General features: G+C 39.1%; 1 protein-coding gene across 1 annotated transcript in view; it reads left to right on the top strand.

Moving 5' to 3' along the window:
- Positions 1–17,666, top strand: part of LOC126249539 (guanine nucleotide-binding protein G(f) subunit alpha) — a 77,075-nt gene extending 59,409 nt beyond the window's left edge. Inside the window, exons 9-11 of the mRNA XM_049951202.1 lie at positions 11,727–11,854; positions 14,821–14,879; positions 17,144–17,666. Coding sequence (XP_049807159.1) covers positions 11,727–11,854; positions 14,821–14,879; positions 17,144–17,347 — 391 coding nt within the window. The 3' untranslated portion in view covers positions 17,348–17,666. The remainder of the gene's footprint in view (positions 1–11,726; positions 11,855–14,820; positions 14,880–17,143) is intronic.
- The last annotated feature ends 416 nt before the right edge of the window (positions 17,667–18,082 follow it).

The following is an 18,082-nucleotide window of genomic DNA, read 5'->3' on the forward strand; positions in this document are numbered from 1 at the left end:
GTCGCGCGGTTCCAGACTGTAGCGACTAGAAACGCTCGGCCACCACGGCCGGCATCGCTATCCACATCGACACACCATCCACATTATCATCACTAGTGTTTTCAAATGAACGTTATCAATATTAATTATATTTTATTATGTTTTAATCCTTTCAATTGCAAAATCTTTTTTTTTTTTAATTTGTTAAGTTCGGCTGAAAGGAAAAAGTTGCTTGTACCCATCACAGGCATATGGCAGAATAAAATAATCAGTAATGGGAAAAGAATCACCTGAGCGCATTTTGCTCATTGCTTTCATGACTGAATTATGCGATTGATTTGAGTTGCAAAAAGGGATGATCACTGGCTTTTGGGCCACGGGAGACAAAATTATCCAAACGACGAATTATTGAAACTCTCCATATGGTACGTTGGTCTAAGTGTATTTTGTGAACACTATTGGAATGGAATATTCTAGGGATTTACAGGGTGACAATTGTTGTTGTTGTTGTGGTCTTCAGTCCTGAGACTGGTTTGATGCAGCTCTCCATGCTACTCTATCCTGTGCAAGCTGTTTCATCTCCCAGTACGTACTGCAGCCTACATCCTTCTGAATCTGCTTAGTGTATTCATTTCTTGGTCTCCCTCTACAATTTTTACCCTCCACGCCGCCCTCCAATACTAAATTGGTGATCCCTTGATGCCTTAGAAGAAGTCCTACCAACCGATCCCTTCTTCTAGTCAAGTTGTGTCACAAACTCCTCTTCTCCCCAATTCTATTCAATACCTCATCATTAGTTATGTGATCCACCCATCTAATCTTCAGCATTCTTCTGTAGCACCACATTTCGAAAGCTTCTATTCTCTTCTTATCCAAACTATTTATCGCCCATGTTTCACTTCCATACATGGCTACACTCCATACAAATACTTTCAGAAACGACTTCCTGACACTTAAATTTATACCCGATGTTAACAGATTTCTCATCTTCAGAAACGCTTTTCTATCCATTGCCAGTCTACATTTTATATTCTCTCTACTTCGACCATCATCAGTTATTTTACTCCCCAAACAGCAAAACTCCTTTACTACTTTAAGTGTCTCATTTCCTAATCTTATTCCCTCAGCATCACCCGACTTAATTCGACTACATTCCATTATCCTCGTTTTGCTTTTATTGATGTTCTTATATCCTCCTTTCAAGACACTGTCCACTCCGTTCAGCTGCTCTTCCAAGTCCTTTGCTGTCTCTGATAGAATTACAATGTCATCGGCGAACCTTAAAGTTTTTATTTCTTCTCCATGGATTTTAATACCTACTCCGAATTTTTCTTTTGTTTCCTTTACTGCTTGCTCAATATACAGATTGAAAAACATCGGGGAGAAGCTACAACCCTGTCTCACTCCCTTCCCAACCACTGCTTCACGTTAATGTCCCTCGACTCTTATAACTGCCATCTGGTTTCTCTACAAATTGTAAATAGCCTTTCGCTCCCTGTATTTTACCCCTGCCACCTTCAGAATTTGAAAGTGAGTATTCCAGTCAACATTGTCAAAAGTTTTCTCTAAGTCTACAAATGCTAGAAACGTAGGTTTGCCTTTTCTTAATCCAGCTTCTAAGATAAGTCGTAGGGTCAGTATTGCCTCAAGTGTTCCAATATTTCTACGGACCCCAAACTGATCTTCCCCTAGGTCGGCTTCTACCAGTTTTTCCAATTTTGCAGCCGTGGCTTATTAAACTGATAGTTCGGTAATTATCACATCTTTTCAGCACCTGCTTTCTTTGGGATTGGAATTATTATATTCTTCTTGAAGTCTGAGGGGATTTCGCCTGTCTCATACATCTTGCTCACCAGATGGTAGAGTCTTGTCAGGACTGGCTCTCCCAAGGCTGTCAGTAGTTCTAATGGAATGTTGCCTACTAGCGGGGCCTTGTTTCGACTTAGGTCTTTCAGTGCTCTGTCAAACTCTTCACGCAGTATCATATCTCCCATTTCATCTTCATTTACATCCTCTTCCATTTCCATAATATTGTCCTCAAGTACATCGCCCTTGTATAGACCCTCTATATACTCCTTACACCTTTCTGCTTTCCCTTCTTTGCTTAGAACTGTGTTTCCATCTGAGCTCTTGATATTCATGCAAGTGGTTCTTTTTTTTCCAAAGGTCTCTTTAATTTTCCTGTAGGCAATATTTATCTTACCCCTAGTGAGATAAGCCTCTACATCCTTACATTTGTCCTCTAGCTATCCCTGCTTAGCCATTTTGCACTTCCTGTCGATCTCATTTTTGAGACGTTTGTATTCCTTTTGGCCTGCTTCATTTGCTTCATTTTTATATCTTCTCCTTTCATCAATTAAATTCAATATTTCTTCTGTTACCCAAGGATTTCTACTAGCCCTCGTCTGTTTACTTACTTGCTCCTCTGCTGCCTTCACTACTTCATCCCTCAAAGCTACCCATTCTTCTTCTACTGTATTTCTTTCCCCCGTTCTTGTCAGTTGTTCCCTTACGCTCTCCCTGAAACTCTATACAACCTCTGGTTTAGTCAGTTTATCCAGGTCTCATCTCCTTAAATTCCCACCTTTTTGCAGTTTCTTCAGTTTTAATCTACAGTTCATAACCAATAGATTGTGGTCAGAGTCCACATCTGCCCCTGGAAATGTCTTGCAATTTAAAACCTGGTTCCTAAATCTCTGTCTTACCATTATATAATCTATGTGATACCTTCTAGTATCTCCAGGCTTCTTCCAGGTATACAACCTTCTTTCATGATTCTTGAACCAAGTGTTAGCTATGATTAAGTTATACTCTGTGCAAAATTCTACCAGGCGGCTCCACTATCTGAATAATTTCTTTTATCTCATCATACATTTCTTCAATTTCTTCGTCATCTGCTGATCTAGTTGGCGTATAAACCTGTACTACTGTAGTAGCCGTGGGCTTCGTGTCTATCTTGGCCACAATATTGGGTTCACTATGCTGTTTGTAGCAGCTTACCCGCAATCCTATTTTTTTATTCATTATTAAACCTACTCCTGCATTACCTCTATTTGATTTTGTATTTATAATCCTGTATTCGCCTGACCAAAAGTCTTGTTCCTCCTGCCACCGAACTTCACTAATTCCCACTATATCTAACTTTAACCTATCCATTTCCCTTTTAAAATTTTCTAACCTACCTGCCCGATTAAAGGATCTGACATTCCACACTCCGATCCGTAGAACGCCAGTTTTCTTTCTCCTGATAACGACATCCTCTTGAGTAGTCCCCGCCCGGAGATCCGAATGGGGGACTATTTTACCTCCGGAATATTTTACCCAAGAGGACGCCATCATCATTTAACCATACAGTAAAGCTGCATGCCCTCGGGAAAAATTACGGCTGTAGTTTCCCCTTGCTTCCAGCCGTTCGCAGTACCAGCACAGCATGGCCGTTTTGGTTAGTGTTACAAGGCTAGATCAGTCAATCATCCACACTGTTGCCCCTGTAACTACTGTTTAAGGCTGCTGGCCCTCTTAAGGAACCACACGTTTGTCTAGCCCCTCAACAGATACTCCTCCGTTGTGGTTACACCTACGGTACGGCTATCTTATCGTTGAGGCACGCAAGCCTCCCCACCAACGGCAAGGTCCATGGTTCATGGGGGGGACAGTTATTGAACCGTATGAAGTAACATCATCATAACTTCTGAATCGTTTGCGTTAGGACCTTCAAACTGCACAGTTGGCCGCGGGGCATGACGGCAATTAGTATGCTCTGTATGCTTTGGTTTAGCGACGAAGCCTACTTTCATTCTGTTGGGTTCGTAAATAAGCAAAAGTGGCGTATTTTGGGGACTGAGAATCCGCATTTTGGGTTGGGTTCGTAAATAAGCAAACTTGGCGTTTTTGGGGGACTGAGAATCCGCATTTCGCGATCGAGAAGTCTCTCCACCCTCCACGAGTGGCTGTGAAGTGTGGAATGTCCGGTTACGGAATAATCTGTATGATATTCTTTGATGGCACGGTGACTACAGAATGGTACGTGAAGGGTTTGGAAGATGATTTCATCCCCATTATCCTAAGTGACCCTGATTTCGACAAGATGTAGTTCATGCAAGACGGAGGTCGACCCCGTCAAAGAAGAATAGTGTTTGATGTCCTGGAGGAGCACACTGGGGACCGCATTCTGGCTCTGGGGTACCCAGAGGCCACTGGCATGGGCTTCGATTGGCCGCCATATTCTCTGGATCTGAAGACATACGACTCCATTTTGCGGGGCTATATTAAAGACAAGGTGTACAGCAGTAACTCCAAACGCATTGGTGAGCTGAAAACAGCCATTCAGGAGGCCATCGACAGAATCGATGTTCCGACTCATCAGCGGGTCATGCAGAATCTCGTTTTTAGTCTGCGCCACATCATCGTCAAAGATGAAAGGCATATCGAACATGTCATAACCTGAATCCGAACATCTGTAGTAACGTTTGCATGTTGAATTAAGTGTGTGTACGCCGTAGTTTGTAACTAATTTACGTTTGTTTTCACATAGTTCAATAACTGTCACCCTGTACATAGTAGTGGTTATCAAGTTGAACTTCGACTGGGTGGCCGCTGTGGCCGAACGGTTCTAGGCGCTTCAGTCTGGAACAACGCGGCCACTACGGTCGCACGTTCGAATCCTGCCTGGGATATGGATGTGTGTGATGACCTTAGGTTGGTTAGGGTTAAGTAATTCTAATTTCTGGGGGACTGCTGACCTCAGATGTTAAGTCCCATAGAGCTCAGAGCCATTTTTGAACTTCGACCCCGACTGTATGTGGAATTCAATCAAATGATGCAACAGATTACAGTCCAAATGAATCAGTAGCAGCCAGATTCTTGCCACCTGCAACTGTGCAGTTAATAATGTTGGGTGTGCTTCTATCTTGTAAGTTATCCTACCTCTTTTTCATAATACTACAGTTCATTTAAATTGAGGCAATCGGATCTTTTGATGGAAGGCAGCAGACAAAGGGAACACGCTCGGAAAAATGATGAAACAGTGTGTCTACTTGTAGTGGCGGAGCGGTTCCAGGCGCTTCAGTGAGAAAAGGCGCTGCTGCAACGCTCGCAGGTTCGAATCCTGCCTCGGGCATGGATGTGTGTGATTTGCTTAGGTTAGTTAGGTTTAAGTAGTTCTAAGTTCTAGGGGACTGATGACCTCAGAAGCTGAGTCCCATAGAGCCATTTGAAATAGTGACGACAATGATTCTCTGGAATAAAAGACGATATTCCTTGACTTAGTTCATTAATCTTCGACCGATAGAATACGCCAATTACACACAACAAAAAAAGATTTGCATCACCTCGGTTCCGAGAGTTCCGGAACCTATACAGAAAATTGGAACAGAGATCAACATAAACATCATTTCCGCCCTTTTTATTGCTCATGAAAACCACACATTGCATATTGTACCATCACACAGCGAGACCTTCAGAGGTGGTGGCCCAGATTGCTGTACACACTGGTACCTCTAATACCCAGTAGCACGTCCTCTTGAATTGATGCATGCCTATATTCGTCGTGGCATATTATCCACAAGTTCATCAAGGCACTGTTGGTCCAGATTCTCCCACTCCTCAACAGCGACTTGGCGTAAATTTCACAGAGTGGTTGGTGGGTCACGTCGTCCATAAACAGCCCTTTTCAATCTATCCCAGCCATGTTCGATAGGGTTCATGTCTGGAGAACTGCTTGCCGCTGTAGTCGAGCGATTTCGTTATCCTGAAGGAAGTCATTCACAAGATGCGTACGATGGGGGCACGAATGTCGCCCATGATGATGAATGCCTAGCCAATATGCTGCCGATATGGTTGCACTATCGGTCGGAGGATGGCTTTCACGTATCGTACAGAAGTTATGGCGCCTTCTATGACCGCCAGCGGCGTACGTCGGCCCCACATAATGCCACCCCAAAACAGCAGGGAACCTCCACCTTGCTGCACTCACTGGATAGTATGTCTAAGGCGTTCAGCCTGACCGGGTTGCCTCCAAACACGTTTCCGACAATTGTCTGGTTGAAGGCATATGCGACACTCATCGAAGAAGAGAACGTGATGCCAATACGGAGCGGTCCATTCGGCATGTTGTTGGGCCCATCTGTATCGCGCTGCATGGTGTCGCGGTTGCAACGATGGACCTCGCCATGGACGTCGGGAGTGAAGTTACGCCGGTCGGAGTGGCCGAGCGGTTCTAGGCGCTACAGTCTGGAACCGCGCGACCGCTACGGTCGCAGGTTGGAATCCTGCCTCGGACATGGATGTGTGTGATGTCCTTAGGTTAGTTAGATTTAAGTAGTTCTAAGTTCTAGGGGACTGTTGACCTCAGACGTTAAGTCCCATAGTGCTCAGAGCCATTTGAGCCCAGTGAAGTTGCGCATCATGCTGTCTATTGCTCATAGTTTGAGTCGTAACACGACGTCCTGTGGCTGCACGAAAAGCAATATTCACCATGGCGGCATTGTTGTCAGGGTTCCTCCGAGCCATGATCCGTAGGTAGCGGTCATCCACTGCTGTAGTAGCCCTTGGGTGGCGTGAGCGAGGCATGGCATCGACAGGTCGTGTCTCTCTGTATCTCCACCATGTCTGAACAACATCGCTTTGGTTCACCCCGAGACGCCTGGAGACTTCCCTTGTTGAGAGCCCTTCCTAGCACAAAGTAACAATGTGGACGCGATAACCGCGGTATGACCGTCTAGGCATGGTTGACCTATAGACAACACGAGCCGTGTACCTCCTTCCTGGTGTAATGACTGGAACTGATCGGCTGTCGGACCCCCTCCGTCTAACAGGCGCTGCTTATGCATGGTTGTTTACATCTTCGGGCGGGTTTCGTGACATCTCTGAACAGTGAAAGGGACTGTGTCTGTGATACAGTATCCACAGTCAACGTCTATCTTCAGGAGTTTTGGGAACTAGAGTTACGCAAAACTTATTTTGATGTGTGTATTTCTTTCTCATTCACACTGATTTAATTAACAAATCAAACCTCGTTTATTCCATAGATCCCGCGTTTCCTTAATGTCGGCTCAGTACGAATATTATTACAGGACTTGTTGAGTCCATGCCACGTCAAGCTGATGCACTACGCCGGGACAAAAGAGGTACAACGCGATATTAGGAGGTATCCTGTGACTTTTGTCACCTCTCTGTATGTAGTTGGTTGGTTGGTTTTGGGGAAGGAGACCAGACAGCGTGGTCATCGGTCTCATCGGATTAGGGAAGGATGGGGAAGGAAGTCGGCCGTGCCCTTTCAGAGGAACCATCCCGGCATTTGCCCGGAGTGATTTAGGGAAATCACGGAAAACCTAAATCAGGATGGCCGGACGCGGGATTGAACCGTCGTCCTCCCGAATGCGAGTCCAGTGTCTAACCACTGCGCCACCTCGCTCGGTTCTCTGTATGTAGTACTAGCACAATGGGTGTCTGAGTTAATTACTTGATAATGGCTAGGAAAGCTTTTTCCTGGTATTGACCCCAATTTTTAATACAGACTCAGATTAAGAGTGGTGGTAACTTTTTTCACTGTCAACAGGCTGTATTGGAAAAAGAAAGGCTCCAATGGAAATGAAAGAGTTTCATGCTTCATAGCGAGCTTTGCAGCTGCACAGAGAAGTGTTAATCCTGTTAGCTACAATTATAAAGGGATTACTCATCTACATAACAGATAGATTAGTAAAAAGATTAAAATTAAATCAGATAGAAAGAGGAAAACGCAGTTAAAAATTTATGTGAAATTAATCTAAATTTATGAAGACCTCACTGTAGAAAGAATCTGGAAATGAAATAGTTCGTAGAAAGATCTGATTATATGAACAGCAAATTTCCTTTCTTCAAGATAAAAGAAATTACAGTTAGTGGTGGAGACTATTGTTACGTAAGTGGCAGTATACCTAGGAACACATTATGTTTTTTGGTCGGTACTTTAGTATAGTGACTGCTTTTAGAAACACATGAAACAATTTGCAGTAGAAACCTTCATAAGCAGTTTTCGCCATTTTTCAGAGTTTTTATAGTTATTGGGCATGAGATAGTGTTTCGCACAAGAATTCTAACTACTTCGCGTTCCGCATATTTAAAGGCTGTATAATGCAGCCTTTTCCCCACAACTTTGCCCACATATGCGTTCCACACATATATAAGACACATCTCCTTCTCTTCCTCTCTCTGCCCATCTGTTTCTTCCCCATCTCTCTCTGTTCATCCCTCCCTGCCCGCTCTCTGCCCAAGCCCTCCTCTCCCGCTGTCTCTCTGTCCATTTACTTCTCTCTGTCTCTCTCTCTGTTCATCTCCTCCTTCCCCTTTTTCTCTGACTATCTTCTCCTTCCTCCTCTACTCCTCCTCCTCACACCTCTCTCTCTGTCCATCTTCAGCTGCCTCCACTCCTCTTTCCATCTCCTCCTGCCCTACTCTACATATCAATCTCTCCCCACACCCTCTCTTTATCCATCTTGTTCTCTCTCTTTCTCTGTCTCTTTCCTCCTCCCCCTCTCTCTGTCTATCTCCTCTTCACCTTCTCTCTGAGCATCTCCTTCTGCTCACTTTCTATGTCTGTCTCATCCTCCCCACCTCTCTCTGTCCATCTTCTTCTCCACTCTCTGTCCATCTACTCCTCTCCTTTTTCTCTCAGTCCATCTCCTCCTCCCCCTCATATTTCTGCCCATCTCCTGTTGCTTCCCTTTGTGTCTACCTCCTCTTCCCATCTCTCCCCCTGTTAATTTCCTCCTCTCCCCTCTCTCTGCTCAGCCATGCCCATCTGCATGTGAATCCCTCACAAAAAATTGATAAAGCCGGTCTGTACTACTCCCACAACAGGCCTGTTGTCCAGGGCAGCCTACATGTTGGGGGTTGGAAAACAGTTCCTTGCTCCTGACATAGAGCCTGCGTTCTTGCAAAGCAAGTCGACAAGGAAGGACAATATTACTCAAACTCAACATGCCTCTCGTGCAGGGCATCCTTCACATCAGGGACTGAAAAATATTTTTTTCCCAAATCTACATTCTTATGGGAGCTAGGAGATTCTAACCCCACAGTTCTCATATTCCTCAAGTGTGCTGTTTGTGTGCCTAAGTTTGGTTGAAAACGATTCAGAGGTTCTGGAGGAGACATTGGATATACACACATACACATGCTGCTTTATACATTAAAAAATTATGTGGAGTACGTTGTTAATTCTTCAGGCACAGAATTTTATGGAGAGTAAATTACTATATGTTTTAGGAGGCTTAATATAACATAGGGATAGTGTAGCCACACTTTACTATTCGTGCATGATCTTGTACCTTGATACAGAAGAAGGATTTTTTCCCCACAGAACTTGTGACACTTGCAAATGAACTAAGCTTCTTTAATGTCTTAACAATTTAGTCTGCCTTTAAAATGAAAATTGATGTTAGTTTTCAGTATCTTCAATTTCAAAATTTATTTGACTTGTATGTGGTTTTTTGTAATACTTCTGCTTAATTTTATTTCATTTACTGCTAGTTGGTGTGTATTACAGTAATAATGTAACAGATAGACTCTTGAATAGTGACCAGATTTTCTTGACTGCAGTGTTTTTAAAATGTACTAAATTTATATTACCAGACTGGCTAGAGGTGAATGTCTGAAAAATGTAGCAAGGTACAACATTCTATCCTACTTCAGATATTGCAAATTGTGAAATTTAAGACAACATGAAAAGCGTTGGAACACAGAACTGTAGGGTCTACAGATCGCTCACAGGGTTCAGTAAACCAGTACAAGAAAACCACTTATACTCATTGGTAACAAAAACAATCAATTAATGAAATAATTCCATAAATTTGCTGTGAGGCCTCTCATGCATGTTTTAATTGAAAATTGGAGCACAGTAGCTAAATTATAATGTGTATTAACAGTAAAGAGCAAAACTAATAGGTTAGAAGATATACCAGAAAAAAATTTGAAAAAGATAATTTGATATAACCTACTATATATGTATGAAAACATATGTGGAAATGCAAGTCATTTGATAACGTAAAACAGTTTCTCTCATTAAATACAAAGGTTTACTTATATTTTAAATGCAATAAGGCTATTCCAAAGATTGTTAGCTACGTCACACTCATATATGAGGGTCGTCCACAAAGTAAGTTCCGTCCACAAAGTAAGTTCCATTTGGTTATATAAAACAGACGTGTACACATACAGAAAAAATTTTTATTGTACAAAAATCTACAGCTGTTAAACTACTTTTCACATAGCTCCCGAAATGTTTTAGGCACTTGTCATAGCGTGGTACAAGTTTCTGTATGACATCTTCATTGAAGGTTGCCGCCTGTGTATTCAACCAGTTGGTAATATGTTCTTTCATCTCGTCGACATCGTTGAAGTTTTGACCACCAAGGACAGATTTTCGGTGTAAGAAGCGATGAAAGTTGCTAGGAGCGAAATCCGGGCTGTACGGATGATGATCAAACGCGTCCCAGTGAAATTACCGGAAGAGTTGTTTTTTCATATTCGCCGTGTGAGGTCGGGCATTATCGTGGAAAAAAAACACCTTTTGACAGTAATCCTCAGCGCTTGTTCTGTATTGGGCGGCGCAATTTCTTAATAGTCTCGCAGTAACCATGCGTATCGATTGTTTGGCCTTGTGGTAAGACATCAATCAGCAAAATGCCTTTTCTGTCCCAAAAAACGATGCATATGACTTTTCGAGGTATCAAGATTTACTTACGCTTAACCTTCGTTGTGGATGACGTGTGCCTCCATTCCACTGATTGCCATTTTGTTTCAGGGGTGTCGTACGATACCCAAGTTTCATTCGGCATGACTATCTGAGAAATAAAACAATCGACTTCTTCACTGTAGCATGTCAAAAACTGAAGTGCACTGCCCATCCGTTGTTTTTTGTGTTGTTCAGTAAGACGTTTGGTTACTTAACGTGAGCAAAGTTTCCGAAATTTCAGTTCTTCAGTAACAATTTCATGAATTAGTGATCGTGAGATCTGCGGAACTTCCATAGCAAGGGCACTAAGTGTAAACTTACGGTTGTGCTTAATCCTCTGTTCGGTTGTGTGAAACAATTCATCAGTAACCACAGACAGGCGTCCACTTCGCTGTTCATCGAGCAGTTGATCACATCCTTCATTGAACAGTCTGACCCATCTTCCAACCCTTGAATCACTAATAGTATTTTGACCATAAACCTCACAGATTTGCAGATGAATTTCCTTTGATATAACTTTCTTTGCATTTAGAAAGAATCAGAGATCTGACTTCACATGCGGTGGCATTTTCAATTACGGCTGACATTATAAAGAAGCACTACAAAGCACACGTCGGCAGCAGCGATTTGAAAATGGCGTACATGTCTTCTCCTTGAGTCAGAGTAACTGCTGCCCATGCTCGGAACTGCGATCGTAGCGCTGCTGCAGATAGAAATAGAAACCGAATTTACTTCGTGGACGACCCTCGTATTTGCTTATAATTTCGGAAAACAGAGGAAAATGCTGATTCATTTTAATTTACTTGGGAAGACTGTTTCTCTTATTGAGAAAAAAATTAAGTGCAATGTCATTTCAAAGGGTTTAAAAATGAATTAATGGTTCGAGAAAATTATGAATGGGGAGAGGTAGTATAAGTGATCTATAACACAAGTATATTATGTACAACTGAGCTACATGCTTCATGAAAAAGTAAATCTTCAATTTCATGTTGAAATTAAGCTAGCGAAAATATGGTTTAAAAATCTATGATTTCAGGTTTCTGCAAGAATCAGGAATTATACTGTTTCTGAATAAGCAAGATGTGCTAATGGAGAAGATAAAGCAGGGGAAGAGCATTAGAGACAATTTCCCTGAATATGACAGCTATATAATGAATCCTAAAGGTAAATCACTTAAAACTTTTGGGTAGACAGTTTAAAAATTGCTTGTAGCAAACCAAGCATTGTTGAAGTATGTTATTCTTATATTTAAAAAATAATTTTTCTTGTATTATATTTAATTTTTGTTTCCTGACATTCATACCAGATGTTGGTCTTTTTTTTAATAATATGACCTTGTTCAAGATATTTATGCTAGTAGTTTTGTGCAATATCGAAGTGAGAATAAAAATATGAAAAAGTATTTACTAAAAAGAAAATGATGTACACAACTATAACAGAAATTAGCGTAACCTGTATGCTTGCTGTACAATGAAATCAGAATTTCACAGATAGAAATTGCATCTACAATTTTTGCTTGGCTCTTGCCACTCACCTGGCCTCAATTATACTAATTTCTCCTTTCATTGTTTTACTACCCATGCCTCTCCTCCGGTACACATTCAGTTGTTCATCATTTTTTACTTTTCTTTTACTTATTTGTTTTTAAGTTCTCTTGTACAATGTTGGTTGATCATTTCTACCATTTGTAACTACTTCTTTCTTTAGGTGCTGCTGCTGAGTTTTATTCATCAATGATTCTATTTCTTGTCGATGTTTCTTGCATCTCTCACTTGTTAAATGCCCTGTCTGTTGCTGTTAAGTTCTCAATGTTCCCGAAAGGATTCCTCTGATTTCCATCTGTCATTTCACACAATGGCAGAAAAAAATTAACGGTTATAAGAACATTATTGTTACTTAAAATGAGAAAAAAGTTCATTCAGTTTACAAAAATTGTCTTTAATATAATATGTTTCTAGCTTTCATCCTAGCTGGTGATGCCTTTTTAGATTGTCTCTTCATGTTTAATTAGTCAGAAGTCGTAATTTGTTACATCAAAATGTGGAATTCTTATTCACCAAACTTAAGTACTGCACTGTTTCTAGCAACTGGACAAAATGTTCAGGATTGTGTGTAGATATGATATCAGGAATGCAGTCTACTAGTATGGTCAAAGAAAAATCCCTTACAAGTATTTTTCTGGAAATAGTACATCCAAAGCTACACTTTGTTGGTTTCATTTGTTCATATTTCATTCAGAATATTCACTGTATCTAGAAAAACACCTTCGGTACAGAACAGTTTGATAAAAACAGACAATAACTAAGTGATCACAACGTCGGTTTTAGTACCAACACATGGTACTACACAATGGCAATGATGATCTAACTAATTGAAAAAAATCTGAAATATTTAGGTTCCATAACCATTCAAGTGCGTGATACAATAAATGTTCTCTTTCAGTGAAAACTGCAATAAATTCAATACTGGAAATATGATAGGTTTTGTAATCCTATAATCCATACATATCTTTGTTACAATATGTATGATTCAGAAACAACCAAACATCCAGTATACAACATACAGGCTTTTCGTTAAGCATGAAACACAAATCTACTGTTCACCTTCAAACAGCAAGGGTAAGCCATTTATTGTAAAGTAGAGGTATTGTTCTATTGTTGAGGAATGAATTTTGACGGCTGGAAATACAGTTAATTAAAAAGGCACTGATGCTGCCACAATGTGGAATATTGTAAAAATGTTTTTAAAGGAGAGGACTGAGGAGGGGCAGGAAATTCTTGGTAGGAAATTTGCTGTTATGTATGTTGATCATTTCATAGATATTATCTTATATCAGTTTGTAGTGTATGCTGTGTTACATGTTCCCAGGACAGGAAGGACTTCGGTGTTAATCTTCTGTTGTACAATTTCTTAAAATCATGTCACAGGAAATGCCTTATCAGTGTTGGTCAGTATATCATGACTATCCTTTTTCTGATACATATTCATCAATACATATTCAGCACTTTATGCACTTAACTACAGAACATACTACAGCCCAGTGGTTTCTGTAATACTACAGAAGTGATAAAGGGGATTATCAGAAAGAAAAAAGGAAGAAAACTGGCATTTAGTTTCCTTTGAATTTTACCTGTTGATAGCGTGATTAAAATCCACTGACAAAAATTGTATAATTGTTTGAACAACAGTGCTACATGTACGTGAACACACACATTATTAGAAAACAGTAAGATAGTAATTTTGGTTATCACGTCTGTTTATTAGCTACTCTGGCAGTGAAAAAGCTTTCCTGTTGTATCTGAATCTACATCAAAAGTTACAGAGCTTGTACCAGTACATTTCAATAAATTATGCTCTGTTCGCAAATTTATTTTGCTATGTATAGTACCAGAAAGAGTTAAACTCTTATTGTAATTTAAGGAAATACATCTGTGTTGGATTTTCACAGTCCAGGCGATACAATAGTGAATAATTACACCCATGTTGCGTTCTGTACACATGTTTTATTTCTACCTAGTACAATACATAGCACCTATACGACATGAAAGCATAGTGTGTACTACCTATGGCTCCAGAAGAGCGTGTGTACATCGTTTCTCAGCGAAATTATTGTTCAGTGTACTCCGCACATCTTTCCAAGAGGGTGTATTTTAATATATATAGGCGTATTTTGTAGCTATGCATGACACATAATCAACATGTGATAAGTTATCACTATATTTAGTTCTTCAGTAATGTGAGCTGATATACAAAGTTCTTTCAATAATTAGTTATCATTGTTATAACACAGTACTTCCTGTCATACATACAGAAAGTTTAAAAGACTGCAACTGTTCGAATTGTAAAGTGTGAACTGCCCAGATAGCACCAGATCACAGAGAAATAAAATTAACACTTTTGTGGGAGACCATATTTACTTTTTTATAAGTTAAATCAAACACTCAGTCAATCACCCAACCACTAATGGAAATTTAAGAGTTGAAAGAAGTCTACTTGTGGTCTTCATTTTATTTCAGAATTATTTCAAATACTTCCATTTTATGTGAAAGTAAAGTTGTATTTTAATTATTGTGAAGAGAAGAACAGTGTGTACTTAACACATTTTGACAATGATTTTATTTATCCAACAGATGGCCGTTCTGATGATGAGTACCTTCGGACAAGATCTTTTATAAGAGACCTTTTCCTTGTAAGTGATGCAGTGTATAAAACGTAAATTGTTTAAATAATGTTACTTATTAACTTCAACACTACTTACTGAGTTCAGAAATTAAAAACTTTACTTAAATATATTAAAAGCTGCCATATTTTTAAGAAAATTCTCCACTTTGAATATATACTTTGTTTTAGGGACAACAAAGCCTATTACTTAGTTTTTGTGATTCAGCTGATTTGCATTTATGTGTTGCACTGTGTTCATAAGAAGTAATAGAATGTAATTCGATGTTTTTGTAAAATAGTATTACAGTTTACACAACATCAGATACAATATTCAAGTAACTTGCTGCTGGAAAATAATTATCATATTGAGAAAGTGGCATGCATCAACGTATTGTTCTCTGATCTTCCCACTAATGTGTTCCTCACATGCTGTGATATAACACTGTCTTCTACACTTCGCAATGGTTGCAGTACTATTCTGTCTTCAAGTAACTGAAGTGTATAGCGTTGATGGCAGGAATAACTAATAATTAAACTAATAAATCAATAAAATTTCAGACTAATAAAATTGCATTACTAGCAAAAAAATCAGAATTTCGTTTACCCATTACTAAAATCATAGCAGAGATGATGTAAGTGCACTTTTGATACATTTCATACGCTTATGCTGCCATAAAAAGCCTTAGGTTATTAGTACTGACAAGAAAGCCAGATATGATTTGTGATCAGGATATTCTGGCTTTACTAAACAAACATTGTGTTTTGCTTTGTTTGACATATTTGATTATGGCAACTGCACAGCATAGGTTTCGGGTTATAGGCTCATTTTCAAGTACATTTCTCAGTACTTATAACACAAAATCTAGGTTGTGCAGTAACCATACTAAAATTTGTAAAACAAGGCAAAAACAGACTTTGTTTAGTTAATTTTCAATATTTCAGCTAGAACCCACAGTTGATTCAGTTAAAATGATATTCTTGTTGTATTTCTTGTGCAGCATGTTTGAGTTTAATTCTTTGTAGCTTCCAATACAAATGCAATAAAAATAATATGTGTCTGTCACAATGGCATCTTTGATGAGAAGGTAATATGTTGCCATGAATTGTCATTGTTGAATAGAATGTCAAGGCAAGATTGAATGAAGGTTACATGTTTAATCCCCAGTATTTCTTCAAGCAGATGGCTTGTGTTGAGAATACCTGCTCATTATAGCCACTGAAGTTATTAGTAATGCTACATGGTTCATTCAGACATCATCATGCCTGTAAAGCATCTAATAGGGTATTAAAACGTATTCTGAAATGTGTTGTTTCTTGTTGCCCAGAACAAACTACATACCAATTTTTTATTTCAGCTAGTAGTGGCTCTAATGGTGTGAAACTTTAACCATGTCTTGACTGATTGCAAAAGAAAATGCTTGCTGGTATTAATTTATGATTAGACCTTTTTACAGTGAATGCTCTACTACTGAGTGAAATATTCATTCCACAAACAAACCCTAGAGTATGCCCCTAGAATAAGCCATTTTCTGTCATTTTCTCATTTCTTTATCTCTGACCCATCCACACAATTTCTGGTGGAGTATGTTCAAAATGCATAGGTTTTGGAATTTTAACTGTTGCACTCCATTCTGTTTCACTCCATTCTGTTTCTCTATGCTTGCTTTGTCTCACTTGGGGTAGTATATTGCTTCCACATAGTGAACTGGCACAATGATTAAGTCTCTTATTTTGCAGGACTCCCACTTAGCCTTCTTCACTCAGATTTTCGGAGGTTTTCTTAAATGTTTGATGCTTAAGATCATTCCTCTTGATATCTGTGGTAGATATATTAGCACATCTTTTTTTTTTGTAAATCTGTATTCTGTATTCTTGTTTTATGGCATGTCATATTTCCTTGACGAGCTCTTCACTATGGAGCTATGGAACAAAGAACCATTCACTCTGATCTAAATAACTTTTGGGCATAATTTCTTCGACAGTAGCATTGGCCAATTCCGTATCTGGGTAATCCATGGCTTTGTTTTTAAGAGGTGTATGTCCCCTTCCCACCTACCTACCTACCCTCTTGTTTGGGGAAAGAAATCCCTGTAGGCAATCTAGACACATGAGTAATATTCATGTATGACCCTGAAGCGACTGTAATACTTAATACTGGTAATCAACCTTTTTTAGGCATGTTTACATGATCTAAATTGTTTTCATATATATTATTTAGGTAACACATCTTCAAAGAATTGTAGTGTCTGAAATGTTATCGAAGAAGAATTTTAAGAGTTTTTGTTTTTTCAGGGAATTACAACCAAAAAAACACCTGCACATCATGAATATGTTGTCTTCCATAGAGTCTCATTACCTATAGAGGACGTTATTAGGAAGAGAGGTTTCTACTGCCATTTTACAACAGCTACAGATACTAACAACATTAAAATGGTTTTTGAAGATGTCCATTCAATGATATTAGCTGAAAATTTGAGTGTTGCTGGACTAGAGTAAAATGACACTGTGTATTAACATCCAGAAAAGATTTTGCTGTTGGTCTGAAATTTTTTAAATATATGCAAATAGATCAAAGTGTCATATGATGATACATGGTTCAAGATTTAATGTGACTATACTGTATACGATGGAAATCATAAAAGTGGGCTCAGCACATTACAGCAAGTTTATTATCACTTATGCTAGTATTGTATCCACCAAAAAATTTGATTAACAGCATTAAATTGTAATGGTTCATTCATTTGCTTTCAAATAACCATATCTTTAGAACAATCAAATCCTCTCTTTGAGAATAAGCAGAAATGAAAAGTGATCTGAAACCATTATTGTGTTTAAAAATGATAAATCTTTAAATTTATTTAAATTTTTTCCTTTTAATGTATGTGCATGTACATGGCTATTTGTGCTCATCCTCTTAAAATGTGTTATGTTTGAAATTTCAGCATATCAGTTTAAGCATTTATTTACTCTGAATTGTGCTAAGATTGAAATAAACAAAAACAAGCGCAAAAATTGCATTTTTAGCCTATTTTGTTCTGAATGATACTATAAGATAAACACGAAATTTTATGTGATGCACATTAATTGAATGTAAGATTTTTTGATTTTTATGCTTTTCTCATAAATTTGTAATACTACTGGCCTGTATGTTTGCACTCATTTTCAATTAGTGGCATACATGATCGTAAACCAGTCAACTTTCTTGCTTGAGCTTACATATGCAAATCGTGG

Source organism: Schistocerca nitens, chromosome 3 (genome assembly GCF_023898315.1).
Source record: "Schistocerca nitens isolate TAMUIC-IGC-003100 chromosome 3, iqSchNite1.1, whole genome shotgun sequence".
In the NCBI taxonomy this organism is placed as follows: Eukaryota; Metazoa; Arthropoda; class Insecta; order Orthoptera; family Acrididae; genus Schistocerca; species Schistocerca nitens.